The sequence below is a fragment of the Megalobrama amblycephala genome, linkage group LG1 (assembly GCF_018812025.1).
Source record: "Megalobrama amblycephala isolate DHTTF-2021 linkage group LG1, ASM1881202v1, whole genome shotgun sequence".
NCBI classification, from domain to species: Eukaryota; Metazoa; Chordata; class Actinopteri; order Cypriniformes; family Xenocyprididae; genus Megalobrama; species Megalobrama amblycephala.
In genome coordinates, this window is record NC_063044.1 from 56359798 (window position 1) to 56381289 (window position 21492).

The following is a 21492-nucleotide window of genomic DNA, read 5'->3' on the forward strand; positions in this document are numbered from 1 at the left end:
GCATCTGAAGTCTTCATATATATATATATATATATATATATATATATATATATATATATATATATATATATATATATATATAAATAAATAAATTATATTATATTATAATTATATTATTTATTTATCCTAATACACTTCACAGATTTTCCCCCAAAATCAGTGCAGAAAGTCTGTAGATTTTGTCTGGGCCTGCTTTATTAATTGAATTTCCTCTCATTTTTCTTTGAAATCATTTAGTGAATATTTAATCTTTGTGTTCGACCATATTCTAGATTAGAATCAATGTATTCCTGCTGCATTGTTTCAATATAATACAGCCAAAACCTTCTGTGACAGTGTCAAATGGCTTGAGGCGTTCTGTCTGTAAAACCGTTGAATTGTGCAGATTTCCGGCCTGCTGTGGTTTGTGTTTGTCACTGACTTAAAGGATCAGAGTTTACTGATATGAATCACTCTTGACTCTGCTCTCAGTTTGATTAGCAGAGACTTTGACGGTGTCAAAGTAGTTGAGAAAGTGGAGGATGTGAGGGTTGCAGAGCAGTTAAATTTAAAGTGTTAATATATACAGGGAGTTAAGTTAAAGCAGCTGCTGAATTGCCTTTCATTTTAGAGCAAACTGAGCTCATAAGTGCAGGCAAGATATTCTGACAATTTTTTTTTTACTGTGACTTGCCATACTTTGACACATAAATGAATCAACAACAGTCAGTAGTTTCCATCCCATGTGTTCAAGAGAACAAATTCATCACTTACTGGGAAATTAGCGCAAAATATCTGTAATAAAAATGGAAGTTGCTGCAATTGGGAAAGAAACTGGCCTTTTCTCCCTACATCATAAATGACCCATCTCAGAGCATGCAGACGCAATAAACGCTGTCATGTTATGCGTTTGGATACCTGGTGTTTGAGAACACAATCACAAGACGCTTCTGCGAGGTCCTTGTACCATCATTCTGATATCAGACTTGGCTCAGGCATTTCAGAATGATCAAACCAATATTTGAGATGCTGTGCAATGAAATTGGTCAACTGGTTAGTCCAGTTATCCAATCACATCCTCTGTTGAGTCAAAGTCACATGACTTTTTTGTTGCGCATTGAGAGATTTATTCGGTAAATGCTTTCTTATCAGATAAAACATTTATCCACCTTAATCAACAAATATTTTATGCGCGTTTTTAGTATTTATGCGCATCTCGGCATTTCCACACACTGTTTTCAACTAAAAACTTTTTATGCTTTTCGGCCTTTCATTTACATGACAATGATGTTTTGGGGGCCTGAAAACAAACTTTTGAAAATGGGATTGAAAGTGCAAGTTTTTAAAAACGATGCCATTATCGTCTCAGTGTAAACTATGTGTGAAAACGGTGACGTCATACGCATGCGTATTACATGTTCAGTCTATAGGCACGTAGCGTTTCTTTACAAAGTAAAGTAAAGGCCAGAACACACCAAGCCGACGCCGACGAACTAGTGGCGACGAAAGCAGACTGCGGGGTTGGCTCACGTCGGCAGCGTCTGGGTCCAAAGTTGGCCTGACACACCAAACCAATGCTAAACAGACGACGGCCGAGTAGCACGTCAGTTCTGCGCCTGCGTGAGTTGAAATGCCTTTCCGAACCAGCAGGTGGCAGTAACTGAACAGCCAATCAGAATGGTCAGATGGCCCGACGGACCGACGAGCTCCGACGGCGATTCAACATTTCGAATCGGCCGAAAAAAAGCCGACGAGGACCAACTTCAGTCGACGGTGCGGAACACACTGAGAAAACTTAGTCGGCTTGGTGTGTTCCTGCCTTAACATCACCAATAGAGTTGTCAAAGCTTTGAGCACTGTTGAGCAGATTCGTAAACACCTCTGATTGGCCATTGTGTTCACGTGCTCATAAGATATGTCTGTGATTAGCTTCAATGATCAACGCGTCAAAAACGTTGTAAATAGTTATCAATGATGCTCTTCACTGAGCGCTTATACAGATACACACGGGAGTGTTTGAAAGCAGGCTTCCATCATGGACCAGTCAACACAATGGCCAATCAGAGGTGTTTACATATCCGCTCAACAGCGCTCAAAGTGTCACATTTTTTAAATTTCAGTACCGAAGTCGGTACTTCTGACAACTCTAATCGCCAACTAATGGCCTGGCCTGGCATGCATAATAGTGTTCTTAGTCGTTTTCGTGGATCCGTGTGAACGGAGCATTTTGACGACGTTGCCGTCTATATGCAAAAAACTCAAAGGAAAAACGTTTCAGTATTTAGTACATTGTTGTCATGTAAAACTTACCATTTGACCCTCAGGGGTTTATTACCCTTTGCAAGGGTCTTAAATTCATGTTCGAAGAGTGAGGATTGAATGGACTTCAGAAACCCTAGTGGGCCTTCCATTCATCTGCTGAGGGTCCACTGAATATTTGGGTATGGCTGTTGTGCGTTTAATATGAGAGACTGCAGTTCATCAGCGCTCTTTGCTCGTTCATAGTCCACCTCATTAGCTGTGCACTGAAACCTGCAACACGCCATCAGATGAAAACCAGCATGCTATCCATCACAATGTAGCCAGGCATTTAACTGCTTCTACTGATCAAAGAGGGCCAAAGCGTGTTGCCTTTGAAGCTCGAGATGCTGCACCACACATATTTCACTCCGAAATTATATCTCCGAAGGGCGGGGAAGCCAATTAAAAAAGCTTGTCAGATTCTTCACAGTAATATTATTGCTATTTAACACAGCGGAGCAAGGGTAATTACTGTCATTCTTCTTTTTATAATAAAAATGACCTCTCACTAGTGGCCACTGTGAGAATGGGAGCATGTCTCTAGTGTTCATTAGAGCAGAGCCTCTTAGTTTGTGGGTTGTAATACAAAAAGTGATGACTGGTCCAACACAACCTCATGGCAATTCATAATTATTTTATGTTTTGGTGAATTGTTGGCTAATAATTCACATTTGTAAGATCTCAGTTGTACAAGGGGCTGTTTACACAACACCATTTTCAACTAAAAAACAAAATGTGTATGTTTTACCAATTTGCCCGTTCATTTACAAGACAACTGCGTTATGATTAGCCATTAGCTTGTGGACATTGAGAGGACATCAGTGATGTTTAATGATTTAATATGTATTCTGATCACATTGCATTTTTGAGATGCCTTCATCATTATACAGAATACATGCCCTGAAATGTATCTATAACCATCCTTAACTGCAATCCCTCACTACATAGTTCATTTTGCTTGCAATTTGCAGTGAGAATCTTGGCTTTGGCTCATGGATATGCTTTAAATTGCCCAATTAGTCCAGTCATTTATTCAGTGTGACCAGGCTTCCCTATAGTGAATTTCAGCTCGGGGGATTTGATTTGTGCATTCAGTGTGCAAGATATTTAATTGGTGTGCATTTTTTAGCAATATTTAAACTGTAATTGCACAGGGATAATTAACTAAATAGCCTTATTATGCACAGGATATTGGTCCAAAGGACACCAGTGTGCAAAATGTGTCCACACTTGAGTAAAGTGTCGTAACACTGCAGTCAGTTTAGGCGTTTCCATTTTGCACAAGAGTTGGCTGTTGATTAATACACATTTATGCATAGCCAAATTTCCCTTCTCACACTTCATTACCACTTTCATCTGTACACATTCAGATTGTTTATTTCTCTGTAATTAGTAGGTTAATTGGCTCACTTTGTCTTCTGCAGCTGGAGTACGCCGTATGTCTCAACAGCATTTTGCACCTGGAAATTGCATAAATCATGCAGCCTCCTCATATAAACTATAATCTGACCTACTTGGCCTTCCTCAAATTGTCTTCCTGGATAGTGTTTTTTTCCCGTTGGTTCAACTGATGTAGAGAAGATACAGAATTCATTCCCACACTTTCCTACCTTTTTTGTTGGAGGAAATTGGCTACCCATTTTTATATACAGCAGCAGCAAATGAGTGTCATGGTCCTTGAGCTAGCGCAATCTGATGCAAAAGGAGATGGTGGTATATTTTTATTAGACACTATGAGTGAAAATCGCTCTTATAAAACTAATGGTGTATTAGAGAGTGACCCTCGAAAACACCCTATTGATTCCATCAGATCAGATTTTATAGCCCCATCCTTCCATTATTCCATTTGCCTTCACATTACAGCACTTAGGGTTTTTCTTCTCCTTTCATAATGTAAGAAAGGTTCATCATTACTCTTGATAATCATTGAGGAGGATGTAAACATGTTTCCATGGTTGCTGAGACAGAGCTGGCCTGAAGAGCGTCGACACACTGTACATAAAATCAGCCGGGGCAACATGGGTGGGGGTGTCTCTGTCTTTGTGTGCGTGTGTGTGTGTGTTCAGGAACATCCACCCACTAAGGATTTTCACTTGTAGACTAGAGAAAGCAATGATGTCATTATTTAGAAGTTGTCATTTCCCATGAATTCAGTACACTTTGGTGTCCAGTGAGCGTTTTTAGAGGCACAAAACCCATGTTTGTTTGTTTTTTTGTGTGTGAGAACTATAAGACATGCTTGATAAACTATTATCGAACGTAAAATGAAAACATGAAAGCATCTAGCATGAAAACTAGCTAGTTTTAAACAAATAAAATACATTTTTACCTTTTCTCTCCTCAAAGATCTAGACTTTCTCAACTGTATCCATTACTTTAATTCACAATCATAATATTTAAGTGACATTTTAGTAAAAACTATCAGACTTGTCTAACAGGGTTGCAAAAACCTCAAACCTCAGAACCTAAATAGAAAATAAAACAGCCCATATAATATTGAGCTCCACCTCCTGAGGTTGACAATTTATATTTTCTGAAGGTTAAGAGTTTTAGGTACAATTTTGTACCATATTTGGCAGTATATTTCAGTACAACACTTCCACAAGACTGCTTCTCTAGGGGAGTTATGTGAACATTACGATTCAGCTCTCTTAATTCATATGACAAATTGCTGTCCCTGTTGTTGGCCTCCTACATGGAAAGCAGTTTTCTGGATCTTTATTTTCCTCTTTTTCTCTGGAGAGCAATACCTCAGCTGTCTGCTCCCCAGTAATTATTAGCTGTTATGCTGAAATGCAGTGTTTCTGACAAGTGGCTGAATTAATAAAAGCAATGATTCCTTTAACAGATCTGCTACATCCAGACTGGCTTATTATAATTAAACAGGAACAGCTACTGTACATAAACCATCAGTTACTCTTTTTGCTATATATATTATCAGACTGCAGGCATTTAGTAAGAAACCATCTCTCAAATGAGATGAATAGAAATGGAATTATCAGCGTTGAAGATGAGTGTATTGTTCCGCTACATGAGGATTACAACAAATGACTCTGAATTTAAAAGAGATAAATGTTCAAATCTGTTCTCTCTAGCAGTGTTAGCCATTCTGAATTGGTTTGTGTTTAACAATGTGTGAGAGGAGGAAAGATAGCAGAAAATACCTTCAGTCTGTCTTTTATCAGAGAGTTACTCATCTGTAGAACCAGGAAAGAATCACACTGAACATCACAAACCATGTAGTCTAACAGGTCATAGATTTCACACTAGATTTTTACACTAATAGTTCAATATCTGGCCATTTTATGCTTTTACCAGATGCTCCAAACTTGATCGTGACTGGCCTGCTAAAATCCTTTTCAAAACCAGTCTAGAAATGTGGTCCAAAAACTATTAAGTAATATTAAAAAGGCAAAGTTTTAGTCAGTTTTAATCCAAGTAAGTCAGGACAAGCACAGAAATGTTATAATCTCATAACCATTAACTACACCTAAATTCAGGTTGGTAAAAGTATATAGCCCTAAGTATAACATCTGATGAAATCATTGTAAGCTTGCTATCTGTATGTAAAGATGTCTATGAATGTTCTTTCAAACTTACTGAGAAGTAACCGAAAAAGATTATATAGAGCTTAAGACCATGACTAAACCTATCTAAAACCCTTCATTCCTGTTTTTCTCAGGCATAATGGCTGACAAAGAAAAAGACGTACCAGTGGTTGAGGAAGAAGATGAGCCAGATCTGAACTACCAGCCTCCGGCTCAAAAAAGCCTGCAGGAGATCCAGGAACTGGACAAGGATGATGAAAGCCTGAACAAGTACAAGCAAACCCTCCTGGGCTCTGGACCTGTGGTGGCAGGTTAGTGTACCTTCACAAAAATCCAGGAAAATGAAGCACGCCTATTGCATGTGCACACCATTTAATAATATTATATTATATTAATATTATAATTTATATAATTTATACACTACTGTTACAAATGTTTATTTAAAAAAAAAAAAAAAAGAACGAAATTAATGCTTTTATTCACCAAGAATACATTAAAGGATTAGTTCACTTTGAAATGAAAATTAGCCCAAGCTTTACTCACCCTCAAGCCGTCCTATAGGTGTATATGACTTTCTTCTTTCTGATGAACACAATCTGAGAAATATTAATAAATATCCTGACGCATCCAAGCTTTACAATGGCAGTGAGCGGGATCAAAGAGTATGAGTTGAAGAAAGTTCTTCCATCCACATCCATCCATCATAAACTCCACACGGCTCCGAGGGGGTTAATAAAGGCCTTCTGAAGTGAAGCGATGCATTTGTGTAAAATAAATATCCATATTTAACAAGTTATGAAGTAAAATAGCTTTCGCCAGACCGTCTTTCATATTCAAATTACGGAAAAAAAAAACGGAACTGGCGTCACGGCAGTTTTGAACTGCGAGATTTTTCTTTGCAACTTGAATATGGAAAGCGGAAGCTAGATATTTTACTTCATAACTTGTTAAATATGGATAATTATTTTACACAAATGCATTGCTTCACTTTATGTTTATGATGGATGGATGTGGATGGAAGGACTTTCTTCAGCTCATACTCGTTGATCCCGCTCACTGCCATTATAAAGCTCAGATGTGTCAGGATATTTATTTACATATCTCCGATTCAGAAAGAAGAAAGTCATACACACCTAGGATGGCTTAAGGGTGAGCTTGGGGTCATTTTCATTTGAAAGTGAACTAATCCTTTAAATTCATCAAATACGACATTAAAGACATTTGTAATGTTACAAAAGATTTAAAATAAATGCTGTTTTTTAAATGTTCTGTTCATAAAAGAATCCTGAAAAAAGGTATAACTGTTTCCACAAAAATATTGACAACATTCATCGTTGATAATAATAGTAAATGTCTCTTGAGCACAAAATCATCATATTAGATTGATTTCTGAAGGACCATGTGACACTGAAGACTGGAGTAATGATGCTGAAAATGCAGCTTTACCATCACAGGAATAAATTACATTTTAAAATATATTAAAATAGAAAACAGTTCTTTTAAATTGTAACAATATTTATAATATTACTGTTTTTACTGTATTTTTGATCAAATAAATGCAGGCTGAGCATTTGAAGACATTTTTAGTGGATCAGTTTCACCGAACAACTTCGTTGAATCTTATTGATATTTTAACTCACATTCATGTAGATACACACAAATAATGCATATTGCAAAGAATCTCATCTTCTGAAGATTGCCTTGTCTTCATGGTTAAAGCTGTAGCTCATCTCTCCAGGGATGGCTCTCCCTTCTCCTCCTGCTGTCTAGACGGATTCAGATCCCCCGGGGGAATCCAGTCTTGGTTCAAAGCCCCAAACAATATCCTCTTAACTCAGAGAAAGAATGAGAAGGTGCCTATCACTTAGTCAGAAGAGCACGGCTTTGAACTGCTTTGTTGTTTAGAGAAACATAAAACATGAATTATGATTCCACTCACTGCATAACGCTGGATAATTTGCATTTGATATTCTGTCCTGCTGCATTAATTATAAGATCTGTTATTGTATTTCTCACTCAGTTATTGAGTGAAATAGCTTTGTTTCTTTTCTGTTTCTCTCTATGATGAATTGTTTCTGTGATACTATGATCAAAGCCTAGGATTCCTAATTTCTTTTGCCACAGGGAAAATCCAAATATACACTTCAAATCCTTTAAGTGTGAACTGAAATAGTTGCTGATACAGTGTTCCTAAAGGCATAAAAGGCAGATTAATTTCTTCTTGACTCATGGGGCTTAAAACGTTTGATTTAGATGCAATTTAATTTTCTGTTGAGAATCAATCAAATGCAGTCATTTCTTTTTTTTCCATTCAAATGCAGCTTGTGTGCCAAGGGTATTTATCTTGTGAGTCCTCTGATTCATTAATGATTCATCTTTGTTTTGTTGGTTATGGCCAGGTTAATAATAGCCTTTATTCAATATGCTGGGATGCGAACGGCGGCCTGTGCTGGTATTTTATAGCGTTTTGTCTTTCAGTGTAAAGACTGAAAGATCTGCTTACAGAGCTGAGATCATATATAAACATATTTCAGATATTTGCCAAAAAATGTAACATTTATAATCTTATTAATATAACAATAATAAGTACATTATTAATTTCTCCTTTTGTACTACACGAAAGGAAAAAAATATGGGTCACCATGAGAGTAAATTATGACAGATTTTAAATGTTTGGTGAACTATCCCTTTACCCCTTCACTAGGGCTGAAAACACTGAAAATATTAGATTAAATTTAAGATCTTCTCAGATATAATAGTGGGATTATGCTAGGGTGATCAGTCATATTTGGTGTGTGCATTCCCCAGTGCACAGTTTTGCGAGTGAAAGGCGGCACTTGTAACCATCAGCAGTTGATGAACTGTAGTTTCCACTTTTAAAACCAGCCCACCCTGCATCAATAACACTTCATCAATGAGACCCGTCCAGCAATTTGTTATGTGCAGTTTTACACCACTAGCTCCCTCTTGGCGCTGCAGAAACAATCACTCAGTGGAACAGTAGAGTAAAGCACCTAAATTAAGCTAGTCACCTGCCCTGCATGCTTCATGGGACAACTTCTATGATGTATGGGAGTTCACATATCACTCTCACCCTCATGTTGTTCCAAGCCTATATGCCTGTGTTTTATTCTGTGGGATACAAAAGGAGAATTTTTGAAGTATCTTCACTAAAAATTTAAATGTTCATCATACAAAGCCATTGAATGGCTTCAAAAGACTTGAAATATAGTGTATAAACTGTCTGCTTTTATGTTATTTTCTCTGTGTGTGTGTGTTCTTTTGTCCTTTTTTGTGGATCTTGACAGACATGGTCATAATGCACTATTGTTGCATGGAAAATATTCAAAAAGTCTCCTTTTGTGTTCCAGTGGGGAAAAAAATAAAATAACAGCATGCTGGTTTGTAATGACATGGGGGTGAATAAATATTGGCTGAAATTTCATTTTTGGATGAACTGTTCCTTTAAGGGGTGGGGCAGCCGCAGCTCTATCACTGTTAAATGTGCTGAGACTGCATGCTGGGGTCACTAACCTGCAGCGGCTCTGTGTCCACCTAAACCCTGACAGGCCCGATCTATTTCTGTAATGGCCAGAGCTCCTATGGACACAAGAAACTAGGGAGGGAATACATGTTGTCTCATTAGCAACAGTGACTGACAAGACTTTAAATGCCTCTTTATCTTATAATGAAGGTGATTATGTTTGTGAAAGACACTGTAGCTGTAAAAGACACTGCAAACCTAGTGAGCTGCATTTTAAAGAATTGTTGGCGCTTTCCTGACACAAAGACTGTTCCAAAGATAGGCAACTTAATTATGCTTTCTTTTTTTTCGATTTCTAATTTTCTATGATGTTCCAAAAAGTAGAAAAATAGATCATTGTAATTCAAAATGGTCAGTTAACCAATATTTGTGTTACTTTTGCTCTATAGAGTAATATTTCTTAGCAATATGCCAACATCATACTATTTTACCCCATATTTGTGTGTAATTTTGTTTGTTTACGAGTTATTAAAGTATTGTCCCATTAGCTTAGCAGCATGCTAACTCAAACTCAGTTGAAATCAGTTTTAACCAATTTTGTGTATTTTGTTTTTAATATGTACTTTTATTTGTATTGTTATTTGAGTATCATCTTGTTAGCTTAGCAACTCTATTAAAACCAATTGTTAGTTATGTTTCCTGTGAGGAACTTTATTAGTTTTACTTTAGCCTATATAAAGTTTTACCTCAAAGTCACTTATGAGGTTCCATGACCGATTGAACGCTGTAGGCAGTAGGCATTGAGTCAGCTCACGTTTTGGAACACAGCTTTTTATATTGGTAACAGATAAAACAAAGGAAATGAGTGTGAGTTGTATGGCTGGAGAAACCTGTCTTTCCACAAACCCGAATTGATGATGTTAGTCCACACATATCTGAGATGATTAATGTGTCTTATTTACACATTGACTGGCCAGTGCGTTGCAGGTGCACGTGAAAACCCTGTTTCCCCCTCCCTATTTTTACTCTATTTAGTCCAGTCTAAGTATCTTCCCTGTGGCCTGAGAAACATGATGAATGTGTGGATGAAACGGCTTGGAGAATGATACTTCAAATTGTGCAAAAGATGTGTGCTATTGCTTTTTTTCTAAGCAATCACACTTAAAGTCCCAATTTTGTGGTGGGGGAACAAGCACCACTCACATTTGCTTCAGAACTGTTATTTAACCAGCAAATCATCTTGGTCTAAAAGGGATGCAGCTTCACTGCATGCTGAGAATATTAAACCCAATCATACTGGTTGCCTATTTCGTATTGTTTATGCACTAAGGAAAAAAGGCTGTTCTAATGGATAAGTGGGTTTATCCTATAGGTACAGTAGTTTATGTATGGTTCAATAATAAATGTAGAGAAGACAGTTTGCTGTTTCTCACCTGTTTTATTTATTGCATTGCAGATCCCACCATTCCTAATGTTCAGGTGACCCGGCTGACTCTGATGTGTGACCAGGCCCCTGGACCCATCACCATGGATCTGACAGGTGAGTCTCACAAGAAAAACTAGTCAACATAATCCAGCCATTTAAAATGAGGGCTGTCAGCCAATTCAAAAATATAATTTTATTTATTCAGATTAATCAGATATACTAATACTTACTGTGACAATCCCTCAAATCGGGTTGTTTTATTTGTTTTACTGTAATACATTATTTTTTATTATTTTACACACATTTTTTATATATTAATTGTTCTAAAATAATACACTACATTGACTATTATTTAAGCAATAAGGTACTCGAGGCTAGTGCTGTATCATGAATAAGTCACGGCTGAAGGCCGTTGTTAGACACGACTTATTCACGATACAGCACTAGCCTCGAGTACCTTATTGCTTTTATAAAACGGTTACCACACAATACAAATATTAAAGCCAAAAATATGTATCAATGCAACTTTCATGAAGTAAACTTTCACTAAAAGCTTTCCTTATGCCGGAAAAAAATAGTCCCTGACCGTGAACAGCAACAGAAGTTACATTATTAGATGTAACTTGCATCTAATGCCGTATTAGATGGCGGCAAAATGTCAAGACTGTCTTTATGAGTGTATCAGTCAGTAGCGAAGACCTTTACATTGAAAAGACTGAGACATTGCAACTGATAAATGCTTTGACTAGCGCTGTCAGTCACGGGAAAACCCCTTAAATGTTAAAAGGACAAGATAATACATCGGACATTTAAACAGATTTTTTATTATGAACATAGGACTGACCTGAAGGAAAATGCTAAATCTCTTTCTCACAATACTCTTCTACATAATACAGTAAGCTTCAATGAACAATATCAATTGAGAACAAACAGTTTATGTTGCTAAGTGTGTTGGGGGAGGCGATCAAGGACAGGAACTAACCGTTTTATAAATACTATTAAAGTATTTATTAATATTTTCATTGAGCTTTTTTTGTTTTTTATATTTTTGAGTTTTATTAATTTTGTTGTGCTTTTTAATATTTCTATATAGCTTTAACTATTTTTTCAGTTCGTTTTTTTATCTAATATTTTAATATTTTATCTAATATTTATTTATATTAGATTATTATATATATTAGATTATTTTATATTATTATTATTTATATTAGATTATTATATATATTAGATTAATATATATATTTATAAATATATACATATATATTATATATATATTTATTTTATTTAAATTATTTTTATTAGCTTTAGTTTTATTTAACAATAACAGCACTGACATTGACACCCCTATTTCAAATCCAAAGCATTCAACTTATATTTTTTTGTGTAATTATTGGTAAGATAATAGTTGTGTGGGTTGAGGTAAATGGGCTGAATCTGTGATCTGTGGTTTTGTCCACACAAAGGCTGCTGGTCAAGAGCTGGAAGGGCATTTGCTTAGTTGACACTATTGACAGAACCTCAGTAGCTCTGCACTGCATTCTAATGCTTCAGCTCCCCTGCCTTCAGAGGGATGATGTCATTCCTTCCTCTGCCAGCCAGTATCATGCAAGCAGGCAGGAGATGGAGATCTGCAACACAAATCAACATACACTGCTGTATGTAACCATGTACCCGCCCTCGATACGCTGGAGGGGACTGTCGGTCAGAGCAGGTTTCTGCCACCCTCCTTTGCCCTCGGCCAGTTCAACAGTGTATTTCCCTCTTTAACAATGGGAATACGGCAAAAGGTCACCTGGTTGCTAGGCAATGGGATGATTCTGGACTGTTTAAGTCAGAGCTTTAAAGTAAGAAGCCCTTTTTAGATATAAAATCTGTAACATCGTTGACAGCGTAAAACCTCTACAGCAACATGTTTCCTCTTTTAGAACAAAACCAGAAGTGACTTGTGGTATGAGTTGGTACAGGAAGGCGTTGCCCTCTTAACACAGAATACATTGTTGCGCTTTTGTGTGTGGACTTCCTGTTTAGCAACTTTTATTCTTAAATTACCTCTGCACTGAAATAAGAGGAACAAAACAATGTTTATTGGTGGCCTGATAGCTGGTTAATGGTCAGTGATTTAAAGATTTAGTTCACCCAAAAATGAATTTACTCACCCTCAAGCCATCCTATATGACTTTCTTCTTTCAGTCAAACATAATCAGAGTTATATTAAAAAAATATTCTGGCTCTTCCAAGATTTATAATGGGAGTGAATCGTAACAGTGATTTGGAACCCCAAAAAGCACATCCATCCATCCATCATAAAAGTAATCCATACGGCTTTAGGAGCCTAATAAAGGCCTTCTGAAGTGAAGAGATGCATTTTTTGTAAGAAAAATATCCATATTTATAACTTTATAGACTATAATCACTAGCTTCCAGTAATGTCCGTCCACACGTTCATGAGAAAGATGAGTTTCGGCATGTGATTTAGGATGTAGGAGTAGCGTAAGCTTAGGTATATATGAGTAGACTCCTTTTGTGGTTCAAACAAATAGGGCTGGGCAACAAACTCAAGCTCCTCTGACATTTCTCTTTAAAAATTCTTGTTTTAGACTTCTAATTCATGACCGAAGTTGTGTTTTGCTCTATGCTCTGTGCTTCCATGTTCGTCAATTCGTCATGTGTCAGGTCAAAGTTCACTCTTCCTCCGGAATTGACTTGCGTATGGAAGCAAAAATTCTGGTTTATAAAGTTTTAAATATGGATATTTTTCTTACAAAAACGCATCGCTTCACTTCAAAAGGCCTTTGTTAACCCCCTGGAGCCTTATGGATTACTTTTATCATGGATGTGCTTTTTTGGACTTTAAAATCGCTGTTACCATTCACTCCCCTTATAAAGCTTGGAAGAGCCAGAATATTTATTAATATAACTCCGACTGTGTTTGACTAAAAGAAGAAAGTCATATACACCTAGGATGGCTTGAGGGTGAGTAAATCATGGGATAATTTTCATTTTTGGGTGAACTAACCCTATAAAACTATGTAACTCAAGTCAAAGGGGTTCAGATCAGTGTACTTTTTTTTTGTTTTGGTCATAGTTGACATTTTTAGTTAAAATTTTAGTTTAGTTCAGTTCATTATTTTTCTTATTTTATGTCTCTTTTAATTCATATTTATTAAAATGTCTCATTTTTATTATTGTTGAAAAAATCAGAAAACCCTGTCAACAAACTTTTTTCTAGTAATAATATTCTCTTCCAGTGTGATCCAGATTACTTACACTACCATTCAAATGTTTTTTTTTTTTTTTTTTTAAGCAAGGACACATTAAATTGATCAAAATGATAGTAAAGACATTTATAATGTTACAAAATGTTTCTATATCAAATAAATGCTGTTCTTCCAAGCATTCTGTTCATGAAAGTGTCCTGGAACAAAAAAACGTCCACACTTGATTAAGCAGCACAACCATTTTCAACTAAAAATAATAAGAAATGATTCTTGAGCAGCAAATCATCATCATATTTGAATGATTTCTGAAAGATCATGTGACACTGAAGACTGGAGTAATGATGCTGAAAATTCAGCTTTGTCATCACAGGAATAAATTAGATTTTAAAATATATTAAAATAGAAAACAGTTATTTATATCATAATAATAGTTCACAATATTTCATGAAGTTTTACTGTATTTTTTTGATCAAAGAAATGCAGCCATGGTGAGCAGAAGACTCTTGCTTCAAAAGCATGAAAAGTTTATCTCACCCCAAACTTTTGAAATGAAAAGTACTGTATATTAAATTTAAATTTTCTGTTTTTAAAAAATGCATTTTTGCATATAAATACCATGCTGCAGCTGTAAATTCACACCAGTCAATAAATATAGAGTGAACACTATTCACTATACAAGAAACTGCAGATAAACAGCATAAAATATCATTCCATAGTCTGAGCTGTAAGCAGGAGCGCATTAGAGATCTGTGATCAGTAGCACAGATGTGCCAGAGTCCTGTTGTAAGTGACAGCTGAGCACGGCACCTCACAGTGGGACGTCCACTGGGATGTAACGCTAACCAGACTGAGTTTTTGATGGATGTGACTGGGCTGACACACAATGAAGGAAAAATACTGTGACAGTTAGTGGTGGATGAAGGTGGGGAGCAGAACCTGACTGCACTCAGACTCGAAAAGCACTCAGCGTGACTGCAGAAGTTCTGCTCTGCTGACGTTCAGATTAGAGCAGCAGGAAGCCAGACCTTATCACAGCGCTCTTAATTGAATCCGAATAGTCCATATCTGAGCAGTTGAATATTTTGCAGTGTTTGTCGCATCCCCTCTGAGAGAGATGTGAATAAAGTACAGAGGATGCACTCTTAACCCAGTAGGCTCTTTATCTGTACTGTAAAAAAAACCTGCCAGTTTCAAATATATTTAATGTAAACTGAAAATGTTAATATATCAACCTACTGAAGTACCAAAATCTGTTTTGTAGCTTTATAATACACTGACAAACCACCAAAAACAGGTGGACAAAAAAAAACAAAAAAAAACATGATGAATCAAGGTTCATCACAAATAGCTTTTCCACAAGCTGAGGTAAATACTAGTATATAGGCACACAAACACAAAACACCATCATGGTAACACACAACACTAAAATAATGCAATAAACATTCATTTAACAACATAAGATGTAACATTAAACCATAATTTTAACTGATAACAAGAAACTAAGAAGAAACCATTATTTAAATGAAAAAACATCAAATGTCACATGAAATTCTTTGTTGTCACTGTAAATTATTACTGTATATTGTTTTTCACTTGTAATTTACAGTATTTTACATTAAAATTACATTAAATGATTTTTTCACCATATAAAAGATCTTAATGTTTAATAATTAATAAAATAGTTTTTTTTTTTTTTTTTTTTTTTTTTACCGGAGCATTTTCAGAGTCTTTTACCATTAAAATTCTTTTTTTTTTTTTACATTATATATAATGTAATATTAATATATTTATGGGTCTTATTATGAGCCGTCCTGTGCAAATATAAAGTAATCAGCCAACTTACCATCACATTTAGAAGGATGCAAAATTCAGAACTGTTTTGTCCTTTCTTGGCAGTGCAGGAAATGGATCTTTTAGTAAAGTGAGATTCAGTGAGTTATGTTGATGGTGATGAGGTGTCTGTGTGTAACGCTGCAGCAGTGGGAGTGAGGGTGGAACGGGCCGCTCTCATTCTCACCTCTTGCCAGATTGCAGCTCCTCCAGACTGCTAGAGCCTCCGCTGGGATCTTCCATATTATCCATCTCCATCTATGCTCTCTCACTGCTGTGTGGGAGTCATACAAACGGCATACCAGCTACAACAATTTCAGCAAACTGTGTTCATAACCAACCAACACCTCCTGAAATTTTAAGCACAGGGAAGAAAAGAACACACATCTACAAAAAATAAATACATTTACAGTTCGCAAACTTTTAATGGGTGTGTATGTATGTGTACGGACAATCTAATTTACTTACTAATGTAAGCTGAGCTAATAAGCATGTCATAAGGAGATCACAGACCCCAAGATTTAACTCTCACTGTCGCAGACATGGACTAATCCTCTTGTCCAATCAGGATTATGTTATTACAGTGATTATCATAGCTGGATTGTCAATTACAGATAAGGGATTTCATCTTTGTGATGTAGAAAAAGGTTTTGAGAGGGTTTGAAGCTGCTTCTGTTATACTAACAGTGACCTCACATGTCAGCACATGCAGAGAATCCACTTCAAGATGGAGAATGTCCAAGCCGAGTTCCAGTTCCATTAGATGATAAAGCCTCTGTAGTCTAAAAATAGTATTAATGTTAAGGACACTAATGAACACAGTCTGGCATTTGGCATCATGTGAATGAGCCACAAATCATCATTGATGTTGCTCATTGTATCAATCTTCGATTTCTCCTTCCTCCCTGGTCTCTTTCAGTATCCATTACAAAGCACTTAGGGCAGATTCAAGGGATAAATTGATAACGCAGCAGTTGCACTTTTGTAAGGAAGCTTTTTGCATTGAACTCAGTTGAACTACAAGCAAAAGGATGCAACCTGCAACATAAAGGGCTCACATTTACAACTATGATATTGATTTATGTTATATTTCTTTAAAAATGTGATTATAACCAGTGTTGGGGAAAGTTACTCTTAAAAGTAATGCGTTACAATATTGAGTTACTCCCTAAAAAAGTAACTAATTGTATTACTCAGTTACTTTTTATGGAAAGTAATGTGTTGCACTACTTTTGTTACTTTTTCTAACCTGGGCTTGCTTGTGTTTTTTAATAACAACAACAAAAAAAGAGTTCTATTTTTGGCAAATGTACAGGCTCTTTCACACCAAAAGTGAAATGAATAAGTTTAACGCTGAAGGGAATGCAAATCCGTGCTTGTACAGTAGAGGGCGCAGCTCAAAGAAACCTTTCAGCTGCGCTGCCATTTTGGATTGCAGAAAATAGGATGCACCTTTCTCTGTTTTCTTTCAACATGAGGACAGGAGAGTTGTCAGACTATAAATGGGAAAACAAAGTACTTCCATTACTTATTTGAAAAAGTAACTTATTTATTCAAAAGTAATGTGTTACCGTAGTAGTTACTCAAAAATGTTATCTGATTACATAACTCGCTTTACTTGTAATGCATTACCCTAACACTGATTATAGCAATGCACAATTCTACTTAATTTTACTTTGGCTGATTTTTTTCTTTCTCTGCTTTTTTATTTTTTTACCCAGGTAACCTCGATGCTTTGAAGAAGACGAACTTCACCATGAAGGAGGGAGTGGACTACAGGGTGAAAATCCACTTCAAGGTAAAAATAAATCAGATTGTTGAGCATAAAAATAAATAATACAGTCTGCAGTAGTGGTTACTCTTTTATACTGTTGTCTTAGAATACTGTTGTGTATTCATTTATCTAAAATAGGCATTGTAAAAAATAAGGCTAGTTTTACAATATTGTTTCAATGAGGCTCAGAGCACGTAGATATGAAATGCAAGGCCAGAAGTGGATAGATTGTTTATTTCCTATCTGGATCAGAAATACACACATACACCCTTTCCCAGGCCAAAATGTCCTAAAAATAACACACTTAAAATATTTGTAAACAGTTCGGGGTACAGTGTAAGCATAAAGTGGGTTTGTGTATTTTTTTTGCTTCACAATATAGGTGATTTTGAAATGTTTTTGTGTTTTGTAACAGTTTTCTCAAGAACATTTAATTAAAAGTGGCATCTAGAATCACGGAGTCATACCAGATCATGTTCCTGCAAAATGCCGTTCTTGTGTCCAACAATATCCTTCTATCCCATGATTAATCAGGAAAGAAGTGCTCGATTTAGCTTCATACATGAGATAAAATAGCATTATAGTTCTTGCCTAAATATACTAAAATAGACAGTAACTTAATTTCAATGCAAATTCTGGGAATTCCCTGGAGGGAATTCCTAAATGTCCAAGGATCTAACAGGACCTCTGCTGGCGACTGTGTGCTACAACAGGTTAAATGTCCTGAGAACGAAAATGACATGTTAAATTAATATTTATTCTAATTCATTCCATCTGTTCCCATTAGGTCAACAGGGACATCGTGTCTGGACTGAAATATGTGCATCTGACCTACAGGAAAGGACTCAGAGGTAAGAGCATCTGTAGTCATGAATTTAAATGTTGGCCTTGCTTGGTACTGGAAGTGTTTGAGTCAAGGGTGTATGAATATCTTTAAACACACATGTACTGTTTAAATGTGCATGATCTAAATAAACATCTTACAGTCCCATTTGAAAGTACTATCTGATAAATATATTTTGCTTATATTGATATGTCATGTTTTTGGGCAAATCCTGAGATAATTTTAGACGAACAAAGCTCAAATTATCTGTGATAACTCCATTTTGATTGATCTGATATTATATAAACGAGAAACTATTGATGTTGTGTGAATCAGTATTAATGTTTGTTAATAATGGGGTTATAGATTTGTTAACATAAAGAAAACTGTGGCGTGACGATAATTTAATGTTTTTAATTAAAACGTGCTGTTAACGAAAAGACGACAAGAAAAAAGTAAAAATGCCGCAAAATGTTAACAATATCGGTCATAGTCAATAATCTTGATAAATTGACCTGCTTGAGGTATATGGAGGACTAGGTGTGACACTTCAGTGTATTAATTCAAGCATAAAAACAGAACTAAATAAACTACTTTTACATATTTTTATTAATAGGCATATTTATAATGGTTTATTTAATTAACATTTAAAAAGTAGTTATAATAATAAAATGCTAAATTAATACATCATTTTATTCCTCTTTTAATTAAATAAATTAATAAATCATATTTAAACAACAATTAACAAATAAATTGACATTTTTAAAAGTTGATTTGCTTGATTTGTTGTTGTTGTTGTTGTTGTTTTGCCAAATGCTTCATTTTATCCATTTGTCAGTCAGGTTAAAAAATGCTATGGTGGGGGAATCAACTTTCGATTGAAATCAATCAATCTGTTTTAAGAGACAATCCCCCTCTCACATGTTTTTGGAAGCTTGTTTCCATCATAGAATAAAAAATCTAAACTTTTTATCTCACAATTCAGATTTTTTTCTCAGAACTATGAGATATAAACTCAGAATCTCCAAATTGTGAGATATAAACTCATAATTGCAATAAAAAAGGTCAGAATTGTGAGATAAAAAGTAAAAATTACCTTTGTTTAATTGTGAGGTTGTATCCCACAATTCTAACTTTTCCTCTCGCAATTCCGAGTTTATATTTCACAGAAAAAAGAAAAAAAGGCAGAATTGCATGTTATAAAATAAATTCAGAATTGCAAAATATAAACTTACGATTGCGAGAAAAAAGTCAGAATTGTGACTTTTTTTCCTCAGAATTGTAAGAGATAAACTTGCAATTGCGAGTTATGAAGTCAGAATTGTAAAATATAAACTCAAAATTTTGAGAAAACAAAGCCAGAATGGTGAAGAATGGAAAAAGTCGCAGTTACATTTTTTTTAAATTTTTCATTATATTCCATGGCGGAAACAATATTGCATACATACATGTGGCACTCAAGATATTTACTAAATTTAAAATATATTTTCATCAAAAGACACACACACACACACACACACACACACACAAAAAAAATCAGATGACTCATTGTTTTTTTGTTTTTTAAATATACTTTTTTACCTGTAGTGGATAAGGCAGTGTACATGGTGGGCAGCTACGGTCCGAGAGCCGAGGAGCACGAGTTTCTCACCCCGGTGGAGGAGGCTCCAAAGGGCATGATCGTTCGGGGAAGCTACCACATCAAATCCTACTTCACAGATGACGACAAAACAGACCATCTGTCGTGGGAGTGGAACCTGCATATCAAAAAAGATTGGGACAGTGCAGAGTAAAGAGGTTCTTCCTCTGTCTCTCTCTCTCCCAGATGCATAGCAAAATACCCAATTTATGACTAATGTTTAAAACAGAGACTTAGGCTTGGTAGATATGCAGCTGAAGTTGACTTTGCAAATGGTTAAATAAGAATTAGTCATATAACAAAAACCTTAAAATAATGAAGATGATATTACATATTAAGTGTAATCAACGGTGAGGACATACAGTGACTGGCAGGGTATTAGAGGTGACTTAGATATATAGATATAACAACGGTATAACCAACAATTGAAATTACTCATGCCTGTACTCTCAGGTTAGTGTAAACTGTAAATGTAAATATTACAATGTCTGTATTCTTGCAATGCATTTAGAGTTCTTTACAGAGCCCATGACCAAATCAGTGCATGCTTGAATGTGAGGCCATCGTGTCTGCTATGGCTAATTTCTTGTATTGATGATGTAATCAGCCTGATAAATACATGTGTAGGAAGTGGTTTGTACTAAGTGTTGCTTGTCCAAATGGTATTTCTGAGCATTATCCCCTGCAGAAAAGACCGGCTTAGACTAGTATGAAGTTGTTTGGCTGTTCGCCAGCAAAACTTGGCTGGTCAAACAGCATTTCTGGTGAAGCTGGTTCACTTGTCTTACTGGTTAGTCACTGGCTTTGAAATGCGACATCTGCTGGTCTTTTAAGCTGGGAGCCCACCATCACTGAAGCCCATAGTCAAGCACCCTCCTCATTCCCCAAAATGGTTCAAGATCTGTTCATCTCTGTCCAGCTGTCTGTAACTGTCCTCCATCTAGCTTTGATATTAGATTGTTGTTTTTTTTGACATTCCAAAATAAATACATTTTCTTGTTTATATGCCTGTTGATACTGTTACATTACACCTCCATCTCCATCTCTGATGTTCCCAGGTGAAAAACAAGTACACTTCTATAATGTACTTAAAGTGCTCTATTTTCATGCACTAATTTTGTACTTAATATACTAAACATTCTTCTTTTGTACTTCTTAAGATCATCTAAGTGTACTCAACTGTGCTATTTTGAGACACCATGAAATATGAACTAAAATGTGCTTTTGATATACGATCTCTGTATTTAAAAAATATATTTAGTTACCACTTATAGTACACTATGGGTTCAAATGTACTATAAGTGGTATCTAAATACATTTTTTAAATACATAGTATATTAAAAGCACATTTTAGTTCATATTTCATGGTGTCTCAAAATAGCACAGTTGAGTACACTTAGATGATCTTAAGATGATCTTAAGTAGTACTAAAGAAGAATTTTTAACATATTAAGTACAAAATTAGTGCAT

At 35.7% G+C, this 21492-nt stretch overlaps 1 protein-coding gene across 2 annotated transcripts in view; it reads left to right on the forward strand.

Annotated features, from left to right (window-relative positions):
- arhgdig (Rho GDP dissociation inhibitor (GDI) gamma) overlaps positions 1-21025 on the forward strand; it is a 31368-nt gene extending 10343 nt beyond the window's left edge. For both annotated transcript variants that reach the window (XM_048203025.1, XM_048203017.1), the window contains exons 2-6: positions 5963-6139; positions 10769-10852; positions 17508-17584; positions 18348-18411; positions 19971-21025. In XM_048203025.1, coding sequence (XP_048058982.1) covers positions 5968-6139; positions 10769-10852; positions 17508-17584; positions 18348-18411; positions 19971-20176 — 603 coding nt within the window. In that variant the 5' untranslated portion in view covers positions 5963-5967 and the 3' untranslated portion in view covers positions 20177-21025. The remainder of the gene's footprint in view (positions 1-5962; positions 6140-10768; positions 10853-17507; positions 17585-18347; positions 18412-19970) is intronic.
- The last annotated feature ends 467 nt before the right edge of the window (positions 21026-21492 follow it).